This window comes from Salarias fasciatus, chromosome 18, assembly GCF_902148845.1.
Source record: "Salarias fasciatus chromosome 18, fSalaFa1.1, whole genome shotgun sequence".
NCBI classification, from domain to species: Eukaryota; Metazoa; Chordata; class Actinopteri; order Blenniiformes; family Blenniidae; genus Salarias; species Salarias fasciatus.
Window position 1 is genome coordinate 23,434,620 of NC_043762.1, and position 22,032 is coordinate 23,456,651.

The 22,032-nt window shown below is 44.9% G+C and overlaps 1 protein-coding gene across 1 annotated transcript; it reads right to left on the bottom strand.

Moving 5' to 3' along the window:
• Nucleotides 1–6,934: 6,934 nt before the first annotated feature.
• Nucleotides 6,935–8,141, bottom strand: LOC115406102 (oocyte zinc finger protein XlCOF22-like). The gene is made up of 2 exons (XM_030116009.1): nt 7,726–8,141; nt 6,935–7,473 (listed from the first exon to the last, which is right to left on the bottom strand). Exons 1-2 carry the CDS (start codon nt 8,075–8,077, stop codon nt 6,935–6,937), a joined length of 891 nt encoding a protein of 296 aa, XP_029971869.1. The 5' UTR covers nt 8,078–8,141.
• Nucleotides 8,142–22,032: the final 13,891 nt, after the last annotated feature.

Sequence of the window (22,032 nt, forward strand, 5' to 3'; positions counted from 1 at the left end):
CCACACTCACCCCTGAATGAACGCCACGACCATGGCCGAAAGTGGGCCGTAAGAAGACTACGGATGTGGGCCACATCTGGGCCAAAACATCGTTGCTATCTGGGTGGGATTTCTGCTGCGTACTGAAGTATACTGTCACAGATCTGAACCCACTCAGCTCAGTGGATTCAATATGAATGTGTATTGTTACAGACCTGGTGTTAATGTGAAAACCACAAAATAGTGCATAGTCCTCGTTCCATAATTGCACAATCCTTACAAGCTAAACCTACTATACTATAGGCAATTAATCAGGCTTTCCAGTGGTATAAAATGCATCCATATTGCTATTATGAAAGGGGAGATATGATTGTCTGAGGTGATTCAGAACTTTTTTTTTTTATCACTGTCCAGACCCTACATATCTTTTTCGGGGAAAAATCATTCAATGTCGTTTAATTGCATCACTAATTTTGTAATGCGTTGGCAGGTGTCCTTCCAACCTTTCAAACTTTTCTAAAAAGGCTGCAAAGTGAGAAGCCCATGGTGCACTTGCTGCATGTGGAGATGGTGGCCCTGGTGAGAGATCTACTGGCCAAGTTTGTGAAGCCAGCAGGCATCCCGATGAGGGCAAAGGAGTTGGTCAAGGTACATGTCACTCTCATCACTTATGTGATTTTAATGTACCTTTCCTTTGAAGCACACTTACTGATTTTATAGTGTACATAGCTGGCCTTTCATTGTCTTGTTTGTACTAGTGTTGGGCAAGCTACTTGGAAAATGTCTGTCTGTCTGTCTTGATCTAATCTAATCTGATATTTCTAGGTTGATGTCCGGAATGAAGACAATCAGCTTTCTGACAGAAGGCTCTTTGTGGGCACACACTGCTACTCGGCACTGAACAAGGCTCATGTAGAGAAGATATGGGTGAATGCTCTGTACAGCAATCTCAGAAAGGGATACATCAGGGCTGCAGAGTTCCTCCTCGCAAAGCTTCCTCTCAATAACCCCATCATCACTGCACTCTCAGCTCTGAATCCTTCTTTGATCCAACATGAATCTGTTGGTGGGGCTTTGATCACATTAGGCAAGGCTTTGCCTAATGAAGTTGATCCAGAAGAGATTGGCCACCTGGATTTAGAGGTACGGGCGTACCGAATAGATGTGGACCTGGTAGCTCGCGCTGAGAGTTACAGTGAGGAAGGGAGGCGACTTGATGTGGACTGGTGGAGTGGAATTGTGAGAGATGTAAGATTCTAAGTGTAAACTGGTAAGAGCACTTCTGAGCATCTTCACTGGCCCCCTGGTTGAGGGATCCTTCAATCTGATGGATGACATCCTCGAAGCAGACAGATGCTCAATGAATGTGGAGACTTATGAAAGCCTTGCAGTTGTACAATCTGCACTTAAATCAAGGGAGTGTACAGCCACAACAATGAAGATTCAGTAGCCATTGAGGAGATCCTGCCTGGAGTCATATTCAGCACATCAGCTGCACCTGGAAAGGAAGAAGGAGAATGAAGAAGCACTCAATAAGAGAAAGCTGACAGAAGCAGCAAAGGTTCTGTCATCTGTGAGGGCAAGCAAACTCATGCACCAGGCCAGGAATACGACAAGACCACTCAAAACCTCCTCCCAGACCTCTGCTGGGCCCACAGCCTCCACCCAGTCCTCCCTGTCCTCTGCCGGGCACAAAGCCTCCGCCCAGACCACTGCCGGGCTCAAAGCCTCCGCCCAGTCCTCTGCCGGGCTCAAAGCCTCTGACCAGTCCTCTGCCGGACTACCAAATGCCTCCATCTTGAAAAGGAGTGGCTTTGATATCTTGCATTACTTTGCTTTCCAACCCAAAAGAATGAGGAAATAAGACTAAAGTCTGTTTTATGAGATAAAAAGATTTGTTTTTGTATTTATTTAAATGTATTTTATTTTGTATTGTATTTATTTTTTATTTAATTTATGTCATTTTGTGTTTTATTTACTTATTTTATTTTGATAGAATTGAAAGGTTTTATTAGGAGCCGGACTGCTTCAACAACTAGCACTCTTTAGTTTTCTTGCGCATTATGACAAGTTTTCATTGTTCACTAAAGATTTTTCAAAAATGTTGGAGTCATGGAATTTGGATTTCTATCTCAACAATAGACTTTTTCCACAGTATTTTGACGTCATGTTTAAAGGATAGTTTAATATTTTGATGAAGTATCCCTTTCACAATTGGAGGCAATGCAAGAATGTTAGTTTTTCAGTTATATGGCGTCAAAGTGCACCAGTTATTGTATTTAGACTGCAAATGTTCCAAAGGGTCTTCTTCCTGGACCCACGAGCCCCCCCCCCCCCCCCCCGAAAAAAAAATTCAGGCATGCAAGTTTTTCCTGCTTCAAGCCCTGTTGACTACAGATTAGCTGCGGTGTCCGGACCGCAGCCGTTCCGAAGCCGGACCGCATCTAGTGTGCATTGGAGATAAAAGTCTGACTGCTCTGAAAGCATCACCAACTGAAAGACAACTAATTTTCCTATCAAACGTGATATTTTTTGTTCAGTTTTGCCACACAGGAAAGGAACAAGGAGCAGTTGTTTCCCAAACAGAAACTTTTATTTTCTCCTCTCTCCCACTCTAACTGACATGACCATATATGGGCATATGGTGCAGTTAAACAGCTGGCAGCAGCTGTCAATCAAACTCTGACACTCAGTGCCTTCATTCAGTGACTGTCAAAAGCAGATGGGAGAAGCTAACAGCTCCATGTTAGTGGATGGGAGATCCTAACAACTCCCATGTTAGTGGATGAGAGATGCTAACAGCTACATGTTAGTGGGTGGGAGATGCTAACAGCTACATGTTAGTGGGTGGGAGATGCTAACAACTCCCATGTTAGTGGATGAGAGATGCTAACAGCTACATGTTAGTGGATGGGAGATGATAACAACTCCCATGTTAGTGGGTGGACGTCTCAGTCGCGGAGAGGCTTGGTCCCGACCAATGCCGCTTTAATTTCTCCACTGAGTGATGTGAGGAGTGACACTGACCACTTCAAGGGAGGTGAGGGTGATATTCACAGAATTTGCAGGACTGAAAGCAGAGGAGAGCAGGCAGTTGCATGTACAGTGATTTTGGTCAGTGTCATCCCTCACATCACTCAGTTACAGGGAGCAGGCACTTTTATGCAAGCAGCTGCCAAAAAGTAACTGCGCCCTATAACTGAGGGATCAAATCAAATCAAACTTTATTTGTATAGCAGTTTTTCATATTAATAAAAACAATGCAAAGTGCTGAACAGTTAAAAAAAAAACATTAATAAAAACAAGAGTAAAAACCGCACCATCAATAAGTATACACCACACACACACACACACACACACACACACACACACACACACACACACACACTGTCGAAGTGTAGAATCTTCAGCCCGTCTCCATGAGGCCGCTCCAGCCGAGGCTTCCCCTCCAATCACGCCTCGATCCCACAGAGCCTTTTTGGATCCCAATAGCAAGGTGTACAATAAGGACCAGACAACTTCTGGCTGTTTAGTGTGTGAATTTATTACAGTAAGATGTTGTTTCCCTGACAAGGAATTCTAGTCTTTGAGTCCCTGGTCTACCTGAAAGTAGCATCCAGCAGGAGAACAGCGATGTCTAATCTGTCTAAGAAACTCTTCACAAAGTGACAAAAGCATAATATGTCCCCTTTAAAGAATAAATGAGAGAACTGTCTGGATGCAGCATCAGCTTCAGAGTGAAGTGATGAAGGTGAACAACAATTCAGGAAATGGACAGTGTTCCATGTATATAGACTTTATCCTCTCACTAATAAACCCGAGCCAGTTCCAGAAGACTTTCCAGAATGTCTCTATTATAAACACATACCATCAAATCTGATTTATGCTTGACCTGTCTGTGAAGTTTGTACAGCAAAACATGTAATTTTGGCAGCTACGACCCCTCACAGTCATTCTACAGAGAAAAATTAATGGTTCACGCACTTTTAAAACACACAATTCACACAATTCCACAAAAAAAGGTTAAGCTGAAGAAGATGAGGACTGAAGATTTGATTTCAAAGAGACTCGAAACACAGACAAGGAGAAAGCCACCAACAGGGAGACTGAAAACATCAGATTTGGCTCCGCTGTTGCTGACAAGCTGGAAAATATCCCAGAACAACAAAAGCAACAAATCCAATTTAAAATTTACCAACTACTTTGTGAGAATATTCAGCAGGATGGATTGTAGTTGATGTCTCATGTAGTAATCAAACACAGATAGAAGTTTTGTTTTACACCCGTCTCTTGATAATTTATTTTCCTGGTCACAGCTTTTGACCAACAAAACATGTTTCTGGTTCAAGAATGTTACTTACATTGAAACAGTGTTGAATTTCTAATTCAATGCAGTCCTGTATGTTCTTCTCTCCTCTTCAGCAGACATTTTCTAAGCTCATTCTCCTGTCAGGGTACAAATTCCTGTAGTGTCAGGAAGAAGGACTTCAGGTCATTTCAAGCTAAACTTGCAGTCCCAGTTGCTCGTGCGTTGCTCAGACGCTCAATGTGCAACAAGTTGTTGTGTCCTGCTATACCACCTCCCTCCACTAGTCTCCATTCACAGGATCACCCGCTGATGTTGAGCAGTAGAAGAAGAGCTACTTCTTCTACTCTACTTTAGCACTGTGCTACACATGTGTTTGCGATACACTGCCCCCTGCAGTTTGGGAGCAGGCGCGCGACGAGGAACAAAGACGCACAGCTTCTCTCGTGCACGTTCCACACCTCACGTTCACGCACAAAGTAGAATCCAGCCTTAAAAGCTGCACAAACCACAGTAACGTTAGCATGTTAGCCCAGACTGAGTGGCAATAAATCACTTCTTCTGTTTTCAAACAGCTCAAGCACCGTTTCCACTCTTTCTGACACACATGCTGCTTAATGCTGAAGCTTTCTGCTTTCAAATCACTCCTGTTGTTTCACTTTCAACAACAACTGCAGCTGCAGTCTCATTTCTGTCTGCTGGCTTCTAAACAAATGGAACAATCCTCCACCACTCACATTCATGTCTTCATTCACACTTTTACTAACCTGTTCTGTGAGACTTGATTGGAGGTTTCCACTTCTTACTGAACCACAGTTCGTTCACATTTCTCCAGCAGCAGCAGTTAGTCGTTGCTTGATTAACTCTCTCAAAGCCTGAACTGAACTCATTGTTGCTGCACGAGGTGAAATATTTACTCTGTGAGAAACGACTCACACAACAACACAGCTTCAAATAGCCTCCAAAGCTGCTTCTTCGCTCACTGTTTCCGGAGGATCACAAACAGCGTTCAGCTTCATACTGACACCTAGTGGACACAGAGGGAACTGCAGCTTATCAACCTCATCTCAAACATTTGCAGCTCTTTTATGAATCGACTGTCCTGTGTGTTTTACAACTCTCAATTTAATCATCATCTTCTGTGAGACATAAACATTTGATCAAATGCTTTGAATGAGAGACAATACCTGGAATTTCTCATCAGTTGTAAATTCTCCAGAAAGATGCCAGGGATCATTTGGGGAATCATAATCAAACTTTATTTCTATAACACTCTTCATATTCAGAAAAAACAACACAAAGTGTATAACAGTAAAAAAATCAGGATTAAAACAAAGCCGCAACTTCATCAAGGGCAGACACACACACACGTTTGTATTTCTATAGTTGTGAGGACACTCATTGACATAATGCATTTCCTAGCCCCTTACCCTAACCATCAAAAATAAATGCCTAACCCTAACACATACCCTAAACCTAGCCTAAGCCTAATTCTAACCAAAACCCAAAAATCAAGTCTGAACCCTCAAAAAGGTCTGTCGAAAAGTGAGGAACGGCAAAAATGTCCTCACTTTGTTGGTTAAAAAATAATTCTGGTCCTCACAACTGAGTATCTACAAGCACACGCACACGCACGCACACGCACACGCACACGCACACACACACACACACACACACACACACACACACACACACACACACACACACACACACACACACACACACACACACACACACACACACACACACACACACACACACACACCTTTGTTGCATACAAGAGGGAGACATGGCATGGCACTAAGGGACCACCAGACCAATGTGTGGAACCCCCCCCAGGCAGCCAGGACAAGAGGACCCGTGCACAACATCCCCCTCCAACAACTAACTGGATCAAACTCCCACTGTGAAGGACCCCCATATACATAGCCCTCATGCAAGCGGATCACACAGCCCGCGGCTCAGACACACACACACGCACGCACGCACGCACGCACGCACGCACGCACGCACGCACGCACACACTACTGCCTGCCAAGGTGTGTGTCCGGCCCGTCGGAGGGACAGACAAAATGGCAGCCAAACGAAATGCACTGGCCAAGCTGTGGACAAAGCCCAGCCAAGGTTCTGAAGTGGTTTTGACCCCAAAAAAAAATCCCATAGAGGGTGCCTTTTTTTACATACAGATGGACAAACAGATGGACAGACAGTCAGATAAGCAGATACTCTGTGGGCTGTAAAAAACCGAACGGAGACTATTTGTCACTACAAATCATCATCAAAATGCAACTAGAGCCACAAACTATATTGAATACAGCAATGTCCACCAAAAATAGGGATTGTGTCCAAATTTTTGTCCATTGGGGTCAGGCAGAAAGAAGTCACGCGACCCAAATTTACACCCTCAGGAAAGACTGCAGATGAAATGTAGCAATTTAACTCATGTTTAAGTGTTTTTGTGAAATGACTATGTGAATATGCAGTGGACCAACAAATGTACAGCACAAAAGTGAGAATAGGTTTCCTCTAAACTGGATGATACCTTGCGATTTTGGGCTCAAGCTAAACTTCCTGAATGAGACCTCCCATAGAGTCTTTTATGAACTGATTTCTTTGTGAGATTACATGTGGTACGGCAATGAATAAGGATCAGTAAATCATTTCATAACAATTTGGCTTCTCTTCTGTGTGAGTTCTCATGTGGACCAACAAACGACTCCGCTGACTGAAACATTTCCTACATGTTTCACAAGAATACGGCTTCTCACCCGTGTGAGTTCTCATGTGGACCAACAGATTACTCCGACGAAGGAAACATTTTCCACATGTTTCACAAGAATAAGGCTTCTCCCCTGTGTGAGTTTTCATGTGGGTCACAAAATTACAGTGGTCTCTGAAACTTTTTCCACATGTTTCACAAGAATATGGCTTCTCACCTGTGTGAATTCTCATGTGGACCAACTTATGACTCCGATGACCAAAGCTTTTCCCACATGTTTCACAAGAGTACGGCTTCTCACCTGTGTGAGTTCTCATATGGACTAACAAATGGCTCCTTGTGCTGAAACATTTTCCACATGCTTTACAAGAATATGGCTTCTCACCTGTATGAATTCTCATGTGGACCAACACATGGTTTTGGTTGCTGAAACTTTTCCCACATGTTTTACAAGAATACGGCTTCTCACCTGTGTGACTTCTTGTGTGGCGTAACAAATGACTCCTTGTGCTAAAACATGTTCCACATGTTTCACAAGAAAACGGCTTCTCACCTGTGTGAGTTCTCATGTGGTCCAACTTATGATCCTTTTGACTGAAACCTTTTCCACATGTTTCACAAGAAAACAGCTTCTCAAATGTGTGACAGCTCATGTGACGTAACAAATCTTTCTTTTGGTTGTAACTTTTTCCACAGGTTTCACAGGAATACGGCTTCTCACCTGTGTGAGTTCTCATGTGAACCAACAAATAACTCCTTCTGCTGAAACTTTTCCCACATGTTTCACAAGAATACGGCTTCTCACCTGTGTGAGTTCTCATGTGAACCAACAAATAACTCCTTCTGTTGAAACTTTTCCCACATGTTTCACAAGAATACGGCTTCTCACCTGTGTGAGTTCTCATGTGGTCCAACTTATGACTCTGATGACGAAAACTTTTCCCACATGTTTCACAAGAATATGGCTTCTCACCTGTGTGAGTTCTCATGTGGACCAACACATGACTCCTTCTGCTGAAACATTTTCCACATGCTTCACAAGAAAACGGCTTCTTGTCTGTGTGAGTTTCCATGTGGACCAACAAATCATTCTCTTGGTTGTAACTTTCACCACAGATTTCACAAAGTTTCTTCTCATCAGTGACGGTTTCTAAATTCTGATATATTTTATGTTTTTTACGGCTAGTTTTACCAGATGTTTCCTCACAGAAAACCTTTTCACATTCAGCCTGCTTCTCTGACACAGGAAAGTTTTCCACACACTCACTATGAAACATGCAGATTATTTTTACCTTTGGATTTATCGTTGATTGTAAGTTATTATGTTTCTTCACATCGTGGATTTCGGAGTCACGAAAGTGGAACTGTTTAGTGTCCGCTACTTTATCTGGTTCACTCAGGTAACTTTGCTCTTCAATACTTTCAAACTTCAGTGGAAGCTGCTCTGCATCCTGGCCGATACCCAGTTCATTGTTGTCCTGAATCTGTGAAGGTTCTGGTTCCTCCTGGTTCTCTTTAAAGAGGAGAAGTCCTGGTTCTTGTGGTTCCTCTTTGATCTGTGGAGGTTCTGGTTCTTGTGGTTCCTCTTTGATCTGTGGAGGTTCTGGTTCTTGTGGTTCCTCTTTGATCTGTGGAGGTTCTGGTTCTCCCTGCTCAAGACAACGGCTTGTTTCCTGTTCGAAGAGCTGCTCCTCTCCACAGTCATGGTCCTGTTGGTGCTCTGGAGGGACAAAAAGAACAAGATAAGAATAGGAATGCCCAAACTGATTATTTTGATAATCGACTTGTCACCAAATATTTTTGCCATTCTTGACTAATCAGTTCAGAAGTAAACCACAGCCTGTGGGTGCTCTGATAGAACCATCATTAGCTTCCAGCTTGAGGTGTTAAATGTATGTGCTCACTAAAAATAAACACAATTAAATCTGCAAGCAGGAATGATGGGTCCTCATTGGCGTGCTCCCACGTCCATGGGCACTCACGTCCGTGTGCTCGCATATCCACAGGCACGTACATAGGAGCAGGTACACAACACTTTTTGTTTCTCGCATCAGGCGCTATTGCCGATGGAGCTCGACATGTCATTGTTACTCGATGTGGACTCTGATTTAATGTGCAAATTTTCAGGCAAAACAGAGCATGTATACACTACTTCATGTTCCCCGAAGGGGGCGCTATGACTGATAACACTCAGTGCATTTACATGCAGCAAATAACCCTTTTCAAACCCGTTTCAAACTCAAATATTGGCAATAACCCAGTAGCGCGTGGCCATGTAAACACCCGAGAAAACCCAAAAAAGCTCATACTCGAGATTTTAAAAACCCGAAAAAGACCGCTGGGTTACTCCTTCTCAACCTCGAAAGTGCCACCGTGTAAACACATATCGAGTAAATTGGGGGAATTCAAGTTTATTTTGTAGCCAAAATTCCACCTTGGTAGCCAAAATACAACACTTCATTTTAGTCACCTTTGCATGCAGTATAGAGGGTTTTAATTTACTTGTATGCATCATAATAGTTTTCTGTATTCTTACATGTTTCAGTTACCTGGTGTTTTTAGTCAAGTAGTGAACAGTACGACTGTGACTTCAAAGCACCTCACCAATTGATTACGATTTGATTATTCAATATCCATCCATCCATTTTCTACCGCTTATCCGGGAAAGGGTCGTGGGGACAGCAGTCTCAGCAGGGATGCCCACACCTCCCTGTCTCCAGACACTTCCTCCAGCTCTTCCGGGAGGATCCCACGCCAGCCGCGAGACATAGTCTCTCCAGCGTGTCCTGGGTCTTCCCCGGGGCCTCCTCTCGCCCTAAACAGATGCCCAAGCAACCTCAGTTGGATCCTCTCGATGTGGAGGAGTAGCAGCTTTACTCTGAGCTCCTCCCTGGTGACTGAGCTCCTAAGCCTATCTCTAAGGGAGCTCCCAGCCACCCTACGAAGGAAACTCATTTCAGCCACTTGTATCCAGGATCTTGTCCTTTCGGTCATGACCCAAAGGTTATGACCATCGGTGAGGGCGGGAACGTATATTGACTAGTAAATTGAGAGCTTCGCCTTTCGTCTCAGCTCCCTCTTCACCACAATGGACCGTTACAATGACTGCATCACTGCAGATGCTGCACCGATCCGCCTGTCAATCTCACGCTCCATCCGTCCCCAACTCATGAACAAGACCCCAAGATACTTAAACTCCTCCAGTTGAGCCAGCGTCTCTCCACCGACCTGGAGAGGGCAAACCACTTTCTTCCAGTCGAGGACCATGACCTTGGATTTGGAGGTGCTGATCCTCATCCCTGTTGCTTCACACCCGGCTGTGAACTGCCCCAGTGAATGCTGCAGGTCTGGGTTCGATGAAGCCAACAGGACAACATCATCTGCAAAAGGCAGAGAGGAAATCCTGTGGCTACCAAACCTGACCCTCTCCGGCCCCTGGCTGCGCCTAGAAATTCTGTCCATAAAAATGATGAACAGAACCAGTGTTCCACGACCAGGATGAAAACCGCATTGTTCCTACTGAAGCCGAGGTTCGATTGTTGGTTGAATGCTCCTCCTTAGTACCCTGGAGTATACTTTCCCAGGGAGACTGAGGAGTGTGATTCCCCTATAGTTGGAGCACACCCTCCGGTCCTCCTTTTTAAACAGGGGGACCATCACCCCAATCTGCCAATCCAGAGGCACTGTCCCCAACCGCCACACGATGTTACAGAGACGTATCAACCAAGACAGTCTCTGCACATCCAGAGACTTAAGGTACTCAGGGCGAATGTCGTCCATCCCCGGTGCCTTGCCACTGAGGAGCTTACCAACGACCTCGGTGGCTTCAGCTTGGGTGATGGGTGAGTCCGCCTCTGAACCCTCGGCCTCTGCCTCCTCCACGGAGGACGTGGCGACGGGATTGAGGAGATCCTCGAAGCATTCCTTCCACCGTCCAACAATATCCCCAGTTGAGGTCAGCTGCTCTCCGCCTCCACTGTAAACAGTGTTGGTGGAGACCTGCTTTCCCGAGTCCTCCTTCATGGCCTCCCCAAACTCCTCCCAGACCCAAGTTTTTGCCTCCACAACCGCTCTGGCTGCAGTTCCCTTGGCCTGCCGGTACCTGTCAGCTGTTTCGGGAGTCACAAGAGCCACCAAGTCCTCAATAGGACTACTTCTTCTGCTTGACAGCAGCCCTCACTTCCGGTGTCTACCACCGGGTTTGGGCGTTGCCGCCACAGCAGGCACCAGAGACCTCACAACCACAGCTCAGAGCAGCTGCTTCGACACTGGAGGTGGAGAGCATGGTCCACTCGGAATCAATGTCCCCAGCCTCCCTCAGGACATGAGAGAAGGTCTCAGGGAGGTGGGAGTTGAAAACCATCCTGACAGAGGGTTCCACCAGACGTTCCCAGCAGACCCTCACAACACGTTTGGGTCTGCCAAGTCTGTCCGGTTTCCTCCTCCGCCAGCAAATCCAACTCACCACCAGGTGGTGATCGGTCGAAAGCTCTGCTCCTCTCTTTACCTGAGTGTCCAAGACACGCAGCCGGAGATCAGATGGCACAACAACAAAGTCGATCATCGAACTCCGACCCAGGGTGTCCTGGTACCAAGTGCACTTATGGACACCCCTGTACTCGAACATGGTGTTAATTATGGACAAGCTGTGGCTCGCACAGAAGTCCAATAACAAAGCACCACTCGGATTCAGATCAGGGACGCCGTGCGACTCAATCACCCCCCTCGAAGGTCTCACTGTTGCTGCCCACCTGGGCGTTGAAGTCCCCCAGTACAACAATGGAGTCCCCAGGCGGAGCATTGTCCAGCACCCCTCCCAGGGACTCCATGAAGGCTGGGTAATCTGCACAGCTGTTTGGCCCGTAAGCCGAAACAACAGTGAGGTCCCCGTCCCCGACCTGAAGGCGCAGGGATACGACCCTCTCGTTCACTGGGGTGAACTCCAACACATGGCGGCTGAGCTGTGGGGCTATTAGCAAACCCACACCAGCCTTCCGCCTCTCACCGCGGGCAGCACCAGAGAAGTGGAGAGTCCAGCCCTTCTCAAGAGGTTGGGTTCCAGAGCCCAGGCTATATGTGGAGGGTGAGCCTAACTATATCTAGCCGGTACCTCTCAACCTCCCTCACAAGCTCAGGCTTCTTCCCCGCCAACGAGATGACATTCTATGTCCCTAGAGGTAGTCTGTGTCCGGGGATTGGGTCGCCGGGCACCCTGCCGTCGGCTGCCACCCAATCCACATTGCACCCGGCCCCTACGGTTCCCTCAGTGGGTGATGAGCCCACGGGAGTGATTATTCAACAATTATTCCAATTTTTGATGCATATCTTTTCCCCTTCACTTTGTGGCTATTTCATCGTTTTAAACAAGGTGCACCTACTTCTCAGTAGGGGTGTCAGCATCTACACGCAAACGTGTACACCAGGGCTACTCAACCCTGGTCCTCGTGGGCTGCAATCCAGCATGTTTTAGATCAGGGGTGCTCAGTCCTGTTCCTGGAGAGCCCCTATCCAGCATGTTTTCATTCTCTCCTGCTTCAACACATCTGAATGCAATTATTGTGTCATCGTCAATCACCTAACCAAACACAAGGTTGTGTTGAAGCAGAGAGAACGAAAACATGCTAGATAGGGGCTCTCCAGGAACAGGATTGAGCAACCCTGTTTTAGATGTTTCCCTCGTCCAACACAGCTGATTCAAATGATCAGGATCGTTATAAGGCTTCTGCAGAGTTTGATGATGAGCTGATCATTTGAATCAGCTGTGTTGGTACATGCTGGATTGCGGCTCACGAGGATCAGAGTTGAGTAGCCCTGGTGTACACGGATAATCAATCATCACCGTTTCAGAAAATCAATAACCATGTACACATCATTTTCCTCCTCCTCTTTGTTCTTTCTTGACCTATATATAATGTTTTTGAGGTCATGATTTTGCCTGAAAGCTTCAGATAACAACATTAGTTAACTAAATGTTCCCTCTCGTGCAGTTATCCACATACATAATAGATACATGTGGTGCAATGTTACGTTGATTTAAGAAAAAAAATGCAGCCACAGTCAGTGTTGCATTCAAGTTGACTCGGGGACATGATGGAAGTGAACAATGAGTGGAGCACTGTGTTGCAGCTTTTGTAACAAACTGGAAATACTGCTTGGTGTAGGCTGTGTAAGGCAAAGCTGGTTTACAACAGCAGCACGGGATCCAGGAGAGATGCTGCTGCCGGCATCGGTGCTACCACAAGCTAGAATGAGAGATTTTATATACAACAAATCAAAGAAATGTGACAAAACACTTAGTGAGAATATCATCAACTTAAAAGCTGAAATGGTGGCCCTTTTGTCTGATAACTACTGGAATGTCTTTCATTTAATGGGTTTATGAGGTGCTGTATTTTAGTGGAGACAGAGCCCTCTGGTGGTTATATAGCACAACTGGGATAGAAAAAGATCACAGATCTCTGACGCCATGTGTAACTGGTTACACGTTGGTTGGAAGTCCTGGTTACATGTGTAGAAACAATTGTAAACAGTGACACCCCTACTTCTTGGTATCCATAAATCCAAGTAATCAAACATGTTCCAGGAGAACTCCTGTCCAGCATGTTCTAGCTCTCTCCCTGCTTCAACACATCAAGCACCGAGCAATGTCCAGTGTTGATCCTATCAGAAAAGCAGGTGTGTTCTCAGTTCTGCTGGTTAGACTCAGCACCACGTGATGAAGAGGGCTATCGTCACTAGCTAGAAACACTAAGCAGCAAGAAGAACCGGGGGTGATACCAGCAAGGATCACAGGCTACAAAATCTCATCACTATTTACCGTTTGTCAAATAAAACCTTGTAAAGTTCCTTTGAAATTTACAGAAATGAAGAGGAAAAGCAGCGTTTGTAGTTTTTTCTCGCCAAAGAGAAAGATGAGTCAAATAGAAAGTGAACAACTGAGCGAGGCAGATGGAGAAGAGGTGGAGGGAGACCGGATCTGAAGATGACGCAAAAAAAGAGAGAGAAGGGCAACAGATATGTGACATAGAGGCCAAGACGAGCAGGGACAGGCGGAGGGAAAGCCCACAGCGGCAAAGATATGGAGGAGGAAGAAGATCACCATGATGAGGAGAGAGAAAGCCAGAGACACCATGACACGCAGAGATCAGACAGTGAGAGGAAAGAAGAGAACCTGAAGCATCACTGAGCTCCAGTCCAGCTGCTCCACATGGTCTGGAAACCGTTGCTGCATAATCTATTAAGTTAAAAATGAATTAATATAACATGACAAAAAATGGACAATTTGCTAAAAGACATATTTAAAAGACATTGCTTCAACTTCTTCAAATAAATACAATGACATGTTTGCTTAAATATGAATAAAAGGGGAACCCTATAAGTGTCAAAGTGTGATGAGATGGAAAAGAGCTTCAATATTTTGTGCATGATGTATTTCGATGTCTTGCTCAGGTCAGATCAAATGAAATAACCTAAAAATAATCGCCCAGGCTAAAACGCTGGTGTGTATTAACACAGCCTGATGGTGAGAGCAGATTAATGATACTTCCAGACTGATTGTTTGTACTAGTTGTTCTGTTGTATGATGACTTCAGGTGTAATCCAGATGGTCCTTCCTCCCCCTCAGCTCTCGAGACAGATCCCAGTCCAGGTGTGAGATGCCAGAGCAGCCAATGAGCAGAGCGTCCAGGAGGAGCCAAGAGAAGCTTCAGCAGTCACTGGAACAAATCTCATCCCTGGTCAGAATATTCTCAATGGAAAGCTGCAGCTTCCTGTTTTCCGTTCAGCTGTTAAAGATATAACAGCTTCATGCTTTCCATTGTGACAGTATGTACGAGGGGGTACCCAAAAGTTCCCGGAATTTGGTCATAAAATACTAATAATAATGAGTTTCGACTTCTGGCCGTCAGATGTGCTACAGGTAAGCCTCATGCATATCTGTGAAAAAGCTGAGCTCCCAGAGTGACCCTGACGCCTGTCACGCGCTATTTATAGTAACAGAGTGCCGCTGTGGTCTGCAATTTTTTCCAAAATGGCGACATTACCTGGAAAGCCAGAGCAGCGCGCAAACACTAAATTCTGCTTTTTGCTGGGAAAAAACAGCAGCAGAAACACTCACCTTGTTGCAGCAAGTCTACAAGGATGATGCTCTGGGGAAGAGTCAGGTCCATGAGTGGTTCGGGCAGTTTAAGAAGGGCCAGATGTCCGCGCATTAGATCTGCTCAGCCATGAAAACAATGCTGATCTGCTTCTTCGCTGTCCAGGGTATCGTCCACAGCGAGTTTGTCCCTCCAGGTCAAACTGTAAATCAGGACTACTACATGGAAGTCCTCAGACGCTCCGTGAGGATGTGAGGAGGAAGCGGCCCGCGTAGTGGCGGAGTGGAGCCCGGTTGATCCACCACGACAGTGCGCCAGCGGACATGGCGCTGCGCGTCACGTAGTTTCTGGGAAAGAATGAGATGAATCTCCTCTCCTATCCGCCTTATTTGCCAGATGTAGCCCCGAGTGACTTTTTCTTGTTCCCCAAGTTGAATAAGGAGCTGAAGGGACAGCGGTTTGCAGATGTGGAGGAGGTGACAGACAAATTGCAGCCAGCCCAGAATGGCACAATTACGCACGGGTCTGACGACACATTCGTCAAGTGGGAGACATGGCTGGAGCGCTGCATTAATGCGGATGGAGATTATTTTGAAGGCGACCATGGTTTTTTTTTATTTTGAAATGTCAGAAATAAAAAGTTACAACCAAATTCCAGGAACTTTTGGGTACCCCCTTGTATGTACTGTGGGACAAATGAGGAGAATGTCTGTTCTAAGTAACAACAAAAGTGATGTCTAGTGCCTTATTTGAGTGCTTTGACCCATTTATTTCCAGTGTTTTATGCTCACCTGAGTACAGCTCAGTCCACAGACCTTCATGTTTGTCTTTGGAGACTTTCTTCTTGTTCAAATGCTGCTGCAGCGCTGCCACTCCGACACACTTCAACACTGTTTGCTTCTCCTCTGACATATCTGCAACTCATCACCTGTGTCTGACCTGAACAGCTTTCCTGTGATAATGTCCCACCTACTGTTACCATGCTTCCATCTACTATTCAGTTACATCAGGCAGTCGGGTCACTTGTTCCCAATTTTAAGTGTTGGACACGAGAGACGTGACATGACATTAATTTTGTCTGGATGAGGAGGTGAGTCCATGAGCTCTTGTAGTGTGTACACATGGTTTCTCAGAAAATTAATGCTCTGTGATCACATGCACGCACACACGCACACGCCACACCTCAAAAATTTCTGCCTCCCTCTCACCACCCCTTAAATATTTTTCTAGACCCGCCCCTGTGAGTGGACATTTCCAGGGAATAGGTAGTTGAATGTTGTTGCTTCATTTGCATTTGGGGGCGGGGCTTAGCCTGAGGTCTAAAGCATGGATTGTTGAGAGGAGGGGCAGCAGGTCCATTAGTGTGAAGTGAAAGTCAAGTCACAAGAGCAGCGTTGCAGCTGGAGGCAAATATTCAGATCTCAATATTAATATCTGGATACAACGACCAAATATTCAGACATGCAGGTGAAGCCCGGCATATTTCCTCTGGGGGAAAGGGAGATGATGTGTTTACTTCAGTGTCATGCTGTGCTGTTGCTGGAGTTACACTTCCACACCAGAGGATGATGGAGATCCTCCACCAGTCACATTCATGTGTTCATTCACATGTTTCCATACCTGCTCTGTGTCTGCGCTGACCACCAGTCTCCATCTCGTACTGGACCACAGTTTCTTCAAACACGCTGAATATTTCCACAGCAGCAGCAGTTGGTCTCTGGCTGCTGAAGTCTCTCAAACAGTGGTGGGAATTGTCACTTTCACCATCAGGAACAGTCACCTCAACAAGCTCTTCCTCCTCCTTCATGTGTGGAGCTTCATGTTCCTCCTGCTCCACACTGGAGCTCGTCTTCTGCTGACCAATGTGTTGCTGTGGATTCTCTGGAGGGAAACAAGACAAAAGTCACAGATGTGATGGAAGGGAAGATTTTACACTGATGGATGGATGAGACAGGACAGACTGCATTTAAAATACAAACATTTACAAACAAAAAGTTGCTCATTTCAAGAAAACTGTAGTACACTCCTGTTTCACTTTCAACAACAACTGCAGCCTCATTTCTGTCTGCTGGCTTCTAAACAAATGGAACAATCCTCCACCACTCACATTCATGTCTTGATTCACACTTTTACTAACCTGTTCTGTGTAACTTGATTTGAGGTTTAAAGTTGATTTGCAGCAATCTGCGCTGGCGATCAATCTCCTCTTCATACTTCAGGATAGTTTGTTCAAACACGGTGAAGATTTCTCCAGAAGCAGCAGTTAGTCGTTGCTTGACAAACTCTCTCAAAGCCTGAACTGAACTCATTGTTGCTGCACGAGATGAAATATTTCTTCTGTGAGAAACGAGTCACACCATAAACATCGTGTATCTATGAATGAACACACCAGCAGCTGAACGCAGGAACAGGAAGAACGTTCAGACGTCTTAAACAATAAAAGCGTCCATTTCAGAGTAAAAGCATATTGTTCTTCTTCTTTCTATTGTTTTATGGCAGGTGGCAGCCAACTTTTAGGCACATTTCCGCCACCTACTGAGCGGGAGTGTGGGCCAGAGTATATTTTTCTGTCAAAAACTCAGATTGTCTTCTTGAGTCCACTATATCTTAGGAATTTGATCAGATGCTTACATCTCGTAATTTAAAATAATCTTTAGAAAAAAAAGACTCTCTGACTCTTCAAATTTTTCTTTATGGTGCATTCACACCGGACGCGTCGCAAGCGTCGTGAGCGGCGCTTTTCTATGCAAAGTCTATGGTGGACGAGAGTCGTGGAGCGGTAGGCGGTGGGGCGGCGCGTCAGGAGCGTCATGAGCGTCGCTTTTCGAGCGTCGACGCCCACGACCCGCGTCCGCGGCGTCAGGAGCGTCGTGAGCGTCGCTTTTTGAGAGTTGGGAAAACTGAACTTTCGACGCGCTGCCGCTGAGCGTCAACCAATCAGAGACGATCCCTTCGCTGCTACGTCACTACGAGTGATCCGAGCACTGATGCGGGCCGGCCAGTGTTGCTAACTTGACGACTTTCTCGTTAAATCTGGCGACTTTCCAAAGCCTCTTGGCGACTATTTTTTTGTCAAAAGCAACTAGCGACAAATCTAGCAACCTTCTCCGGTGCTCTGGAGACGTGACAGGACGTCTCGTCGCTATCGTCAATGAGCAGCGGGTGCTGCGTGAGCCCCTCCCCCGTCCCAAAGCTCTCACAGCGGTCAGTCTCACGCAGCGCTCCCTGCTGCAGTCAGAGCAGAGAGGAGCAGAGCAGCCAATAGCGACTTTTCCGACGACGACGCGGTCTAGCTTTATTTTAAAAAATAAAGCCAAGCCGCTCTCCTGATGCGATCCGCCATAGCTGGAAACAGAAATCAGCCTCCCGCGCACCAATAAACTGACGCGTGTCAAGAGCGTCGCGAGCTTTGTGACCACCTGGTGTCAAGCGTCGTGCTTGAAGCGTCACAAGCGTCAGCTTCGAGGCGTCCCAAGCGTCGACGACGCCCGCGACGCGTCCGGTGTGAACGCACCATTAAAGGCTTGTCACTTCACATCACACTTGCTGCAGTGCATCAAGATGTGTTCCACAGTCTCAAAAGCTTCACCAGACTCACATCTTCCAGTTGAGTACTTTCCGATTAGTGCTAGAGTCTTGTTAAGCTTGACAGCCTTGGTTGTCAATGACCACATTACTACTGACTCACATGAAATTACTAAAGAATCAGCTTCAATCGATGAGCAGGGTTGGGGAGTAACGGATTACATGTAACAGCGTTACGTAATCAGGATACAAAAAACTTGAAACTGTAATCTGTTGCAGTACACCCTAAAAATATGTAATCTCGTTACAGGTACTTCTGATAAAAACACGGATTACTGAGCTGGATTACTTTTGAAAATCAGACAGAATATACCAGCAACAACAGACATACGCGACATTGTGACACTTTACGGCACTTTACAGCACTTTACGACACAAACCGCCACATCGTAGATCTATAAACAATAGACACCGTAGATATATAAATGATAGACGCCGCATCGACCGCTGTCTTGGAGCAGCCTCCCGCTCTACTGTTATGTTTAACCGTGAATGAAACAACCCGCGTTGCCATGAATTTTACCACCTGCTGCTGGAGTCATGGCTGCTCCAGGGAGAGAAACTCTTTCTTTGGCTGGAAACGCAGACATTTTGTATTTAAGTCAGATGAGGCCCAGAACTTCTCTGTCCATGGTCGAGTGAGAATTCTGCCTCCCAGCTGTGAAAATGCTCTCAACATCCAGGGACTCATCAAACCTGAAGACACATCTACAGGTATGAAACACACCTGAACTCACAGTGAAGCTAAAGTGTTGTTATCCTGCTAACCTGTCAGTAACCTGCTGCTGAGAACCACAGCCTCACCAGGCTGAACTCAGAAGAATCTGATGGAGACAATATTATCTTCAGCAATGTATGGAGGATTTATTGGAGACTGCATGTTTCCTTCTGTCACTGAGGAATGACTCAACTCTGAACTCTTGGAAAAAATACTTTGCATGGCATACCTGAACAAAAAACCCTGCTCCTCACTACAGCAGTACAGCTACACAGCAGATTGAGTATACAATATAAATATGTGTTAACGCTCTCAATGTGGCTCCTGGTTCTGTTGCTGGACTGTAGAACTACTAGAGGAACACAGTCTTAACTGATGGAGCTGATCCTGAGTCTGAAAGAAAGTCAGATTCTCAGTAGGTTTAGAGGATGTCATGTTGTTGGTACTAATTGGGGCTGAACACAGAGTTCAGCAGAGTTCATAACACTCAGAGCATTTAGAGTTTACTGTGTAGAGTTGTCAATACACTGTGAGGATGACACATTGTATTTGTCTTTATTTTTTTATGGTTGCTGGTGGTGAAGTAATCTAAAAGTAACTAAAAGTAATCTGGTATGTCACTTTTTAATTGAAGTAATTAGAGTAAGTTACGGATTACATTTTTGACAAGTAACTTGTAATTGTACTGGATTACAATTTAAAAGTAACCTTCCCAACCCTGATCATTAGCTTCCAGCTTGAAGTGTTTTGCTCCTAAAACATAAACACAACTAAGAAGATGGTTCATTCAACTTTTAATGAACTTTGTAGGGTGTAGCAACATTTCTGACATATGTTAATATGATGGTGTAAAAGTGAAATGAAGGCAGAACCCTGGCCTTTAACTTCTTGATCTGAGAATAATCATTGCCATCAGGTGTGGAATATATGTTCAAACTTCAAATTTTATTTATGAAGAACTTAATTGATTGATTTGGCAATAATAAATTAACACAACATGAATACAGAATAAAAATAAGATCAATTCAAACTGAGTGCCAAGGGCAACACAGGAAAGTCAGGGGCTTGTTTCCACTGCGGTCCTTAAAAAAACAAAACAAAACATTAAATAAAAAAATTAATTACCATAAGGCACAGCTGGTAAACAAGATTACAATAGAATACATAATAGATGTATACCTTTAATATTTAAAATCCTACAGTCATTAATAGAGAAAATATCTTTCTGTTCTCTGGACTGTAATTCAGCCATCAGGTTTCTTTTTACACTCATTTTAAAGTTATTTTAAAGTTATGTTTGGATGCGAGTTGCCTGGTAGTAAGAGGTAGGTTGTTTAAGAGTTTGATATCGTTATAAATAAAATTTTTTGTTATGAACACCAGGTCTTTTTTGTACAACAAAGGATAAGACTCTGTTCCTCCTTCATGTTTGACTGCTGTGCTCTACATTGGACAGAAGGTACGACGGGGCTGTTTCATGGTGAATGTCACACATGTGGTTGAGTTTTAGTGCTTTGTCCCAATACTCAACAGGAAGCATGTCCACTTTTACAAACTCATCTAAACCAATATGACTCCTTGGTGACAAATCCAGCAAAAAATCGAATCACCTTAATTTGTACAGCTTGGAGGTGAGATTTACTGTTCTTGGTGAGACCACTGAACCAGGAGGAGCAGGCATAGTTGAAATGACACTGAATCAAAGCAAACGCTAACAGTCTTGGTGTGGAGATAAAAGTTTCTTGTGGTTCTGTAATGGAAGCAGAGTTTATTGTTAGATTTTGTGATTACATTTTGGGCAGTTGTTTTACCTGACAAAAACTGGTCTAAATGTAAACCGAATTTGGAAACTTGTTGCTTTGACTCAATGTCTCATCAAGCACACCAAACTTTTACAGAGTCATTTCCTCAGGTTCTGGCTGTTATGCAAAAACAATGCTCCTAAATTAAAGGGAAGCCTATTGTCTATTAACCATTCATGAACCATAGACAGTTCCACAATAAGAGTTTCTTGCACAACAGACATGTCTTTTCCAGACACCAGTAATGTCGAGTCATCAGCATATAGTGACAATTTACATTTCACTGCTCCAGACATATCGCTGACATAAATCAGAAACAACAAAGCCCAAGAATGGAACCCTGTGGTACCCCGTATGTTATTGTCCTATGAGATGACACCTCACCACTCACATCGACAGCCTGTAGTCTTTCACTGAGGTAAGATTGAAACCATTCCACAGAACCTGCATCCATCCCAAGGGCCTTGAGGTTGTTCAACAGAATACAACGATCCCCCGTGCCAAAAGCCTTCTGAAGGTCAAGCATTACCAAACCAACATGATCTTTATCACACTCCTGCCTGATGTAATCACACAACCAGATAAGATATGTATCAGTAGAATCATTGACCCTAAACCCTGACTGACATTCATACAAGAGAATAGGGGTGTCAACGTTTACAATTTTTTTCGACACGTGTAACCGGGACTTCTAATCGACGTGTAACCGGTTACACGTGACATCATAGATTTATCTTTTTCTATTGCAGTTGTGCTAAATGACCACTAGAGGGATTTGTCTCCACTGATATACACTGCCTCATAATCCCATTAAATCAAAGCCATTC